Raw genomic sequence first — 10,352 nt, 5'->3', positions numbered from 1 at the left:
GACATTTCAGTTACAAAGTCTAATTTGATATACGAATAGAAGTTAAGGCAAAAACACATAACATACAATTCTGATTTTAATGATAAAATGTATGATTTAAAAGTCAAATAATTTCAATGTCCCTCTAAAGTAATCTACTCCAATATTGAAAATCTCATTATTAATATTATTATTATTAATAAATACTAGTAAATCTTATTTTATTGATTATTGGTTCTTTATCGGTGTATGTGTGTGTGTATGTATTATAATTAATATCTAGATAATAATAGGTAGAGTAAAATCAGTAAATGTAACTGTTTATATAAAAAAAAATTGTTTTGCAAGTAACAGAAAAATATTATTTATATAAGAATTATATTCTTGACTCTTTTATAAACGAAACGATTTAAATCTAATTAATTGTCACAAACGCCTCAGTTCCTCAGAGATTAATAAATCATAATTTACGCGTAAAACATAATTCAATAAATAATGATTTGATGATATATTGAATTAGCAAAGACTCTCGATAGATTGTAAGTCACGCAAACACATGCGAAGCAGAGATAAATCCAAGTATAGAATAGAGGAATTATTTCGAAATGCACATTGACCGGGGCGATTGCCTCAGAGAGCAGCAGAAGAAGAGCGAAGAAGAAATCCGACATTCGATGACGACAACAACGAGAGAGAAAAAAGCGAGAACCGCTTTAACGGGGTCGAGTTATCGGCGTACCGGATATAACCGGTACGAGGTGATCTCCCGGCGTATACTCGGCATGAAAGCTCGTATTATGTGTGACCGGGAGTTTATCAGCAAATGTGCTGACCACGGTGGTCCAGCGGGTGTTTTTCAAACGATAACTGGGCATCACCGGATTCTAGCATCTCGGCGACGACCGACCGACCGACCGACCAACCGACAACGACGACGACGACAACAACAAGCAGTAAAGCCGGAGGCTCTTATCATCGGTTCGTCTGCGCAATATGCAAATCAACTTTTGTTACAATCGGCCGGATACGTCGGCAAATTTCTCGCGATTTAAATCACGCCGCTTAAACACTGTCTGATTATCGACATACCTGAATCTCTAAGTACGCTGAACGAGGTACGTGTGAAATTTGTGACCGGATTTTGGGAACCGGAAGGGAGCTAAATTTTAGGAAAACTTTGGAATTATGTGTGTATAAAAAAAAATTAATTTCTCATTTATAAATATCACAAAAAAACGTACATTTTATTTATCTAGTATATATAGAGTGAGATTTCAATTTTCTATTTTCCCTCATTCTTCTTTCCGAAATATATGAATAATTGAAAATTCAATGAGCCTATGTATTATGTATTATGTTTATATATTAAACAAGATAATATCAGTGGACATATATGTACATACGCACGCACATGCACGACCGTACGAGGAAAATCCAACTCGCTTATGCAAATCGGCACATGGCGCTGCGTCTATATTTAGATGCGAAAATAAATCACTCGATCACGCACAACACATCGAGGCGAGCAGGAGAGATCGACACGACAGCGCGGAATTGGCGAAAAAAAAAAAGTCGTAAGAAATTCCACGAGCGAGCTTCCTCACGCATACACGATGCAGCGTTATATCATGTTGCCGTTATTTCTCGATCCGTCGTCGTTTCGTATCCGTAAAAAAAAAAAAAAAAAAAAAAAAATGATTTTCGCGCGTCCTTTGATCAAAGTTGTTAGGCGGAATGCGTGCACCGATCACCGCGGATGCAATATTATTTACCAAAATTGGTAATCGTAGGCAATGGAGAGCTGGTATGTTTGTTAACAAAAAACTAAAGGATAAAAATATAATTTGAAGAAAACATAATTGAGGTATTTAATAATATAAAGAAAACATTCTAAGTTTTTTACATATAATGTGAGAAAGTAAACATTAATTGACAAAAATTACAGTACATACGTTTCGGCTTGTTTTCAAGCCATCTTCAGCGTTAAACATTAAAAAGTGATTCGAAAAAGATTTTGCTTATGAACTAAAGTAAGTATTTTTGTTGGGTGTGGTATGCTCACCGTTAATTTTCCAATATTGTGGTCCATTGTTCGTTTGTCGATTTGGAAGTCACCCTAGGATGTTGGTGCGATTGAAATTATTTCCATGGATTTGTATAATTTTTTTTTAGGAAATCTCGCCAGAAGTGATGTCAATATAAATAGCTCGTCTTAAAAATAATAACGCCTTGTCGCAGTTACGGTTGACTTATAAATGTTTATTTATAGGTTTATTTATAGGTTAACAATTATGTTTTCTTCAAATTATATTTTTATCCTTTAGTTTTTTGTTAACAAACATACCAGCTCTCCATTGCCTACGATTACTAATTTTGATTTTTATAGGGAGCTTACTTATCTTAGATTTAATATTATTTACATCTTGTCCTACATCGCGAGAGGCGCGCGTCGGGAATTCCTGCTCGCCAGTGAAGTCGATCGGTGACGACCGGGACGACCTTGCGATCGCGAACAACCGACGTTGATTGGTATCTCCATAAATTCAGATTCATTCGGCGAGCAAGAGCCAATGTCGAAATAGCTCGGCCGATCAAGAGCCTCGAAGAAACCTTGAGCAGCAACAACGTGCGCTTCGTTCGAGAACCTGCTCACGTGGACATTCGAAGAATAATAACTTTTTATTAAAAATTAATCCAACATGCACGCATGTTTCAGAAAACGTGGACAATTACGATTATCAGAAGATTGCATCTGTCAGATTCGTATATTCTTCAACCGATTGATATTTATCTTCAATAATGGTGCATATATATATAAGCGCGTATTACTTGCATAAAAAGTACAAAAGTTTATGCAAAGTTAATGTTTTAATTTCATTTATAATTGCGCTAATTTTCTAACCGCTTAAAATACTATAAATTAATAACGCAATTTATATTTGTGATTACTGACAAAAATTGCGCATCAGTTTTCCATCAGTCATTTTTCCATTAATATTTATTTTTTACACCGATTGATTAACAATTCAAATTATTCACTTGTTTATCGCAGTAAAAACTTTCCTTTCGCATAATGTACATAACAAGCGAGTGGAAAACAAAAACGATGGCTCATCAGATTTAAGTTTCTTCGTTGCGTTCGGCTGACGTCGCTGCCTGGCTTACGCAAAATCACAGAAGAAACTAGGGAGAAGAAACATGTGATCGTGCTGATCGCGGATGAAGCACACGCGTCGGCGGTATAAACACGCCTGTTTTTCACCAAACCGGTGACGCATTCGGAAACACACTATTTTCGTCGCGGTGTCGCGTGTCCGAGTATCTCGAGTCGAAGTATCGCGTTCCTGTACGAATAAATATACAGGAATGAAAAGCATGACGATTCACTATTTCATTCCTTGCACCAGTATACTCTCGATATCACGAGTATCTCGATTACACACGATTCGATAGATTAATCACGCGCGCTAATATCAAATACAATTTTATATACATTTATACGTGTATATTTAACGCGTAGGTCCGCGCGACTTTTGTTCAACACACATACTTATATATATATATATATATATATATATATATATATATACATATATATATATATATATATATATATGTTTATGAAAAACTAAATGAGCCATTTTCTTTCATTTTCTCAGACGTCGTTTGTAGCCTAATAATTTCTGGTAATGAAAAATATGGTTATTTATGTTATTTAAATGTGACCAGTCGGTATGCAAATCACATTAATGTGACATTTGACAGGCGCTATTTGGATACAACGAGTCTGCTATTATTGGAATCGTTTACGTGATGTTTTCACGATGTTTAAATTTCTCACTCCGTTCCTTCGTTGCAAGAAAATATTTTCGTTGGCAAAAATCCAAGCGTTGACAATTCGTCGCAATTATTGGTTATTAATTATTCGAAACCATAATCATCAATTGTACATTAATTAATGGAATCGATTGATCATAATTAAGTAAGCAAATGTGAATAAATTTATGTGGAATGTTAAAAATATCTAATTTGAAATATGTAAGGTACTTAAAAATTATTAGCCATTCTTTAATTCTGGCTTATAATTGTACGATCAAAGAGCACCGATGCTCTTCTGATTAATGTGTATCACGCGTTATAATACTTGTTTACGCATACACATTCAATGCTACTATCGCGTGGTTCATAGAACGATTATAACCCCCGATCAGCTATCGAGAGAATTCTGTTATCAACGTCATTAATGGCCATCGCGCGAAGTCCAATATGCTGATATTCAACAATCAAATATGCAGGGCGAGCGCGTTTTGATGCGCGAAATGCTCGGAGTAATGACGTCGGCGACGTCAAAAACTGATGACGTCATATCTCTCTAATTAGCCCCCCCATACGTGGCACGTGACGTGAGATCGGTGCGAGTCGCGATCGCAAATCGCAGATTGTTTTGTCGATTAGTCATCGTGTTGAAATCAGCGGATGCAAACGCACGATCGGGTAAATGATTATGAATTGATGGACACGAAGCAGTTTCGACAAGCCGCGTTTAGCGATAAATGTTGATTCTTATTCGTCAAATTAATTAACAAATTACTCTTGCGCTTTCTTCAAATCGGTATCATAATATGATTTAAAATAAAATCTTCGCCTGTATAAAATTAATGCAAAGTTCAATTGATCGCTGGTCAAATGGAGTCATTGGCAAGATGAAAGGAAACGCAGATAAATAGAATCTGATCAATTTAATATATGATTTTTTTTCTTGATTTTATACTCGAAAAACAAAATAAATAAACGTGCAATCAATTCCCAAATCAAAGAATACATATTATTTTAAATGGATTATCTCTACACTTTTAATTACTTTTATATTAAAATCATGTAAAGTAATGTATTTTTCTTTACAATAATAATAATAAAAAAAATCAGTATGTGATAATTGCATTAGTTTTACTGAGTGAAAAACGGCTGATTGGCTGGACGTGAGTTCCCGCAGGCAAAAGTCAAACAGCATGTAACACGTGCATAAGCAAGAGAAAGAGCGAGAGAGAAGGGAGGAAAAGAAACAGCGACAGAGAATAACAACGTGCGATAAACGCGTATCGCGGCACGTGTTGAGTCATGTGGTAATTCCGCCCGTTCAATAGCACGTGAAACTCAGCCTATGTATATAAGAAACGCGACCTTATTACGGACGATCAAAAATCGTACGAGAGAGACTCTTCTTCCAGACACGTTCGAACAATTTCATCGCGAAGCCGATAAAGCGCGCGTCAATAAGAAGCGTCCTCTTTAAAAGCATCGATTTCTGTCTGCAATCGGAGCAGACTTTTTTTCATCGCTTTTATGTTCTATTCGTTTAGAATGTCACCCGCAAGCACTTTTTTTTTTGTTTGCTGTCAAATACATCGTCTGCCAAACGCAGAGCTTCGGACTCTATAAATAATACGTGTAATAATTTTGTCCTCCCTCTCTCTCTCTCTCTCTCTGTCTCTCTTTCTTGTGCCAAAGCTATTTTATCGTTTAAATGTTATCTGACGTGTTGTTATGAGCTCATCGCGAACAACTGCACAAGATTAGGAGCAGTGTAAAAAGACAGCGTGGAAAAAAACTTATCGCCAAATTGACAAAACACGTTGTTTTATTTTGATAAAAAAGAATACTTGTTAACTCACACGAGATATACATGTGTGTATATAGATTGAGATACCATCGCGCGCGCGTGAACGATCGTTGCTCGATTTTCGCAAGGCTTCGTGTGTTTCTGCCGTCACTCGATATAGCTCGAAATTAAATGTGGCCCGTACGACGAATTTAACTTGGAAGACCTCTAACTGTTACGGCAAACGCGTGCGCGCGTACTCTAATTTTGGCACGTTTGCCATTTGGATCAACGACTTCGTATTTCCAACGTTTGCCGCGATGCTAGTTGCTATAAGAAAATACACATTCGCGATTAAAAACAACATATTTATTACCTGAATATACATCTTGAGTTCATACATCTCGAGTTTTAAGGTCAAACATCTCAAGAGATGTATTAAAGAATCTGCTATAAAAGTCTACCTTTGAGAAATATATTAAACCTGTATTATTATATAGTCATATTAATTTGTTTATTATATTTTATTAAAAATATTTGTCATTTTTTTTTCTCCAAGTTTTCCTCTTTGAAAGTATAAATTTCGGAATTCGAAATGCAACATTGTGTATTAAACAGGATACGTCCAAGTCCTTACGTATATTAAGCTAGCACAGCCACTTCGGCACATTCGAATTAAACTTCCGAAAAACTGATGACTGTGCTAGATCAGAAATGGATGGAGGAACAAAATCCGGAATAGCGTAATAAATTAGCACGAAAAAAAATCTATTTTTCTTTTTTTTTTTTTAATTTTTTCGAGCGATTGTGCTAACTTTATACTTTAATCATCGGTTTTTTGGAGATAGGTAGAGCAAGAAAATCTACAATAGCACAACAAATTAGCAAGAGAAGAGCACTAAATTTCTGTGTAGATTTTATTCGAATGTGCTGAAGTGGCTGTGCCAGCTTAATATACACCCGTCCCTTGCATGTGACGCCGTTGCGAGTGTTATTTGGGTCGCGTGCGATCATCGTCACGGCTCGATCGTTTTCCACAAGTAGTTTTCTGGTCACGTCACTCGTTTCCATGAATGTCCTCGCCACGTGATGCCGACTTGGCGATATTTTATGGAAATAAACGGGGGCGGAGGACGCGCGCACGCATAAACGCCTTGATCGGTTTTCACGAATGAATCAGGACCGTTTAGAAATAATGTTTCCAAAGTTTGTCATCTTACAATAAACTTATATATTAAATAAAAAAAGATAAAAAAATATAGTTTTTTTTAAAATTACTTTATACACAATTTTTTAATTTTTAACGTTTAAAATAAATAATTATAATCAAATTTAAATTCAAATTTAAATATCATGAGGATCTATAATCGACTATATTAAAACACTAACCACGTGGAATTTATTATTGATAAAAATATTAATAAAAATTCACGTAAAATTAATTTATTTTATTTTATCCGTCGTACAATTTTTACAGCATTCTTTTAAAATTGAATATATTTGAATTGTCTTTTTATCGTTAAGTAACATATATCTTAGAGTTTTTTTTTCAAATGCATATCCCCGCAGACACATATCGGCGAGTGATTGGTGGGGCGCTATCAGCCTAGACGTCTTTTGAAACTGATCGCCGTGCGAAGCGCGGTTCGAGAAACGATGGTTTCAGAATGCGACGTGAAGAAGCGCGTGACTCCAATTATCTCGCCTGCTACGTGTAGATCTCGACGAGGTAACGAAAGAGACAGAGTAGAACGGACCGAGGTTACTTGTAACACTGATGTCAGGACACGCATCCTTGAACGTTAGAATTCATTCGTTATCGCACGAAACGCGTAACAAGGAAATAACTAAATAATAAAGTATATACGTAAATGTAAAAAGATATAAATTAAAAATTTTTGAAAGAAAAAATATTAATAAAAATTCACGTAAAAATAATTTATTTCACTTTCTCGTACAATTTTTACAGTATTCTTTTAAAGTTGAATATATTTGAATTATGTTTTTTTATCGTTAAGTAATATATCTTTTACAGAATTTTTTTTTCAAATACTGGTGTATTTGAAAAAAAAAAAAAAACATTATTTAACGATAAAGAGACAATTCAAATATATTCAATTCTTCAAGTACTGTTTTTTTCATCTTGTTCTAACGAGGCAACGACATTTTTCCACGTTGTCGTGTCGAGCAAGTGTAATCGTGCACGGATCCTGATTCAACCAATAATGACCGAGAAACTTTGGAATGAATCGTCCATCCGTATGACAGTCACCGTACTTTAATGCGGCGAGACACGCATGCGTTTCGGCACGTTGCGTGCGTGTGAAAGCGTCCTCTCTTTCGTCACGTAAAATAGATTTAAGGCCGCGGACGTAAGGACACATTTTCGATTCTCGGATGAATTCGCGAAGGCGAACCGTCCGTTGCGCTAGACTGCTTTACATAATTTACCAACGCAACACGAATTAGGCACGCTTCAACTGGTAACGCAATTAAACTTTTGTAATCCCGATGTGTGCAATTTCACGAGTGATAAACGGCCGATGAGAAAGATTGACGAGAGAGTTACGTAACTCGAGGATTCGTCTCTCATCGTGTTGCGCAAGGGCGGACAAAAAAAGATTTCCTGCTTCCTAATATCTTTCTTCGAAGGATATTAATGCGGTCTTCTTGCTGTGAAATTCCTTCGCGCTTTCACAGACACGCAATCTTGAAAATCGATAATAATGTTGCTAGATTAAAAATAAATTGCTTAAAAATTGTTCATATTCATTAAATCGATCTGAGATCGACAGATTCTTTCGATGAGAATCATGTACTAGGATAAAAAAATACTAAAGTCAAATCCACTTCTGTATCCGCGAATTTTATTAGCGGAACACGTTGCTTTCTCCTAACTGTCGCGAAATGATACATCAAGAAAGAGAGACGGAACATTCCTTTCCAATCCAGACCCGTGTGTAATCATCGCAGTATCTCGAGAAGACACCTCGTCATGTTTCCAAGCCATTTCCTGAACAAGGAATCTCTTAGTTTAAGAGAGCGACGATTGCGACACACATGAAAGAAAAAAAAAAAAAAAAGAGAAATTTACCGAATAGATTCCCAATTGGATAAAGTCGAAAGATTCACACGGCCAACCGGAAGATCTTTTTGTGAGCAAATCCGGTTGTCCGTTAGAGCTACTTTGTAATTAAAAAGACGCGTACTTCATTGTTGAAATAAAAACGTTAGAGTTCTACATTTTATACGTTTTTTTTTTCTAATATTCTAGAAATAAAATTTATATTAATAGCAAGTTTTTTACACGCGCGAAAAAAATTCTCTATAATAATCGTCGTCGTTGTTACCTGGGGCGGAAGTATCATTCAGCATGAAAAAAAATGGTCTATATAGATATATATTCGAAACGTTTGTCACAAACAGAAGCGTCGCGTCGTGTCAGCCATTATTTGTGTTAGTCACGTTTATCGCTATTTTGAAAAACGTGGGTTGTAAATATAGTTGATAACATTGATGCGATGCAACAGATTCCTAGCATTGTACAATATCAGTGCGATATGCACTATCAAAAGATTTAATTGCTTCTTTTTTCATACATATAATTATAGACGTCTGCTTAAAAAAAGATATATTTTTTTGACATTTAGATACGTTGTAGAGGATCGAATGTGGATCACCGACAGTCCTCGATAAGAATTTGGCATACTCGACACCTCCGCGATGTCCGATTTCAGACGATCACTGTGTCACAATCATCGGGACATGACGTGGCTACCTCACGACACATCGTTGCATCATCGATGATTCGATACGGAAAAGCTTTCTTCATGACATGATGGCCTAAATAATCCGCGATTTCTCGCGTACTCCAATTTCGGAAGCAAATCTTCCGGCTGAATCATCGGAATGGTCAAGTGAAACGTAATTTAAAATAAAGATTAAATTCGTATTCTAAAATCCATTTGCAAAGAGAAAGCTGTATATTGTTATATAATTTATAGTAATTTGTATGGAAATTAATAAGCGAAGATAAAATCGTTTTTTAAACTAAAATTAAAATTTTAAATATTGAAGAATGTGGCATATATTTTTTCAATTTACAAGTTTTTTGCATTTATTTAAATATATAGAGTTTGAAAAAATTAACAGATATTACATCAAAATTACAATTAGTTTTTTTAAACTCGTGCGCAACATTTGCTGCCAACTCAGGTTGCATCTCCGCAAATAATTTTCTCGGAACGAAGGCATTTGTACGTTTTTATTTAAGCAAATGTTGTGAAACGCAGTAAAAAAGAGCCGACATACAGATACCCGACGACGGACACAAAGTAACGTCACCGAGCGTTACTTAATATTTCGCCGATTGGCAAAGTGCTTATTATGGAACCGATCGTGTACAAATGAGCTCATGACTCACCCTGGAGACCTTCTTCTTCGTATAAACCTCGTCATCCTCCGAGGCCGTGGCGAAGTTCAGGTTGCCCTCGCAGTATCCAGTTCCTATGCCCATGCCGTAAATCTCGTCCTTGCAGGAGCTACCATCCAAACTGAAAGAAAAAAAACATGATTAATTATTCATGTATTGACCCAAAAACGTTGGTCGCTGTTTAAAAATAGGAACTTGATGTGTCCTTCGTCTTTAGATTTGAGCTATGAAAACAAAAATTAATATACATATACACGTGTATAAAATATTTTGAATGCCTCTTTTTTTTTCTTTTTCATCCGATGAGAGTATAATTATTCTAATTAATCTTGTAAAATTAGA

At 35.7% G+C, this 10,352-nt stretch overlaps 1 protein-coding gene across 2 annotated transcripts in view; it reads right to left on the bottom strand.

Moving 5' to 3' along the window:
- Positions 1-10,352, bottom strand: part of Cwo (uncharacterized) — a 34,104-nt gene that overhangs the window by 7,758 nt on the left and 15,994 nt on the right. The window contains exon 2 of one of the 2 annotated variants that reach the window (XM_072904867.1): positions 10,002-10,131. In XM_072904867.1, the coding sequence (XP_072760968.1) occupies positions 10,002-10,131 (130 nt within the window). Of the gene's footprint in view, positions 1-5,651; positions 5,956-10,001; positions 10,132-10,352 lie in introns of those variants that run through there. The other variant, XM_072904869.1, reaches the window with a different exon arrangement.

The sequence above is a fragment of the Anoplolepis gracilipes genome, chromosome 13 (assembly GCF_047496725.1).
Source record: "Anoplolepis gracilipes chromosome 13, ASM4749672v1, whole genome shotgun sequence".
Classification (NCBI taxonomy): Eukaryota; Metazoa; Arthropoda; class Insecta; order Hymenoptera; family Formicidae; genus Anoplolepis; species Anoplolepis gracilipes.
Note: the sequence above shows the minus strand (reverse complement) of the source record. Positions and strands in the feature narration are given on the sequence as shown.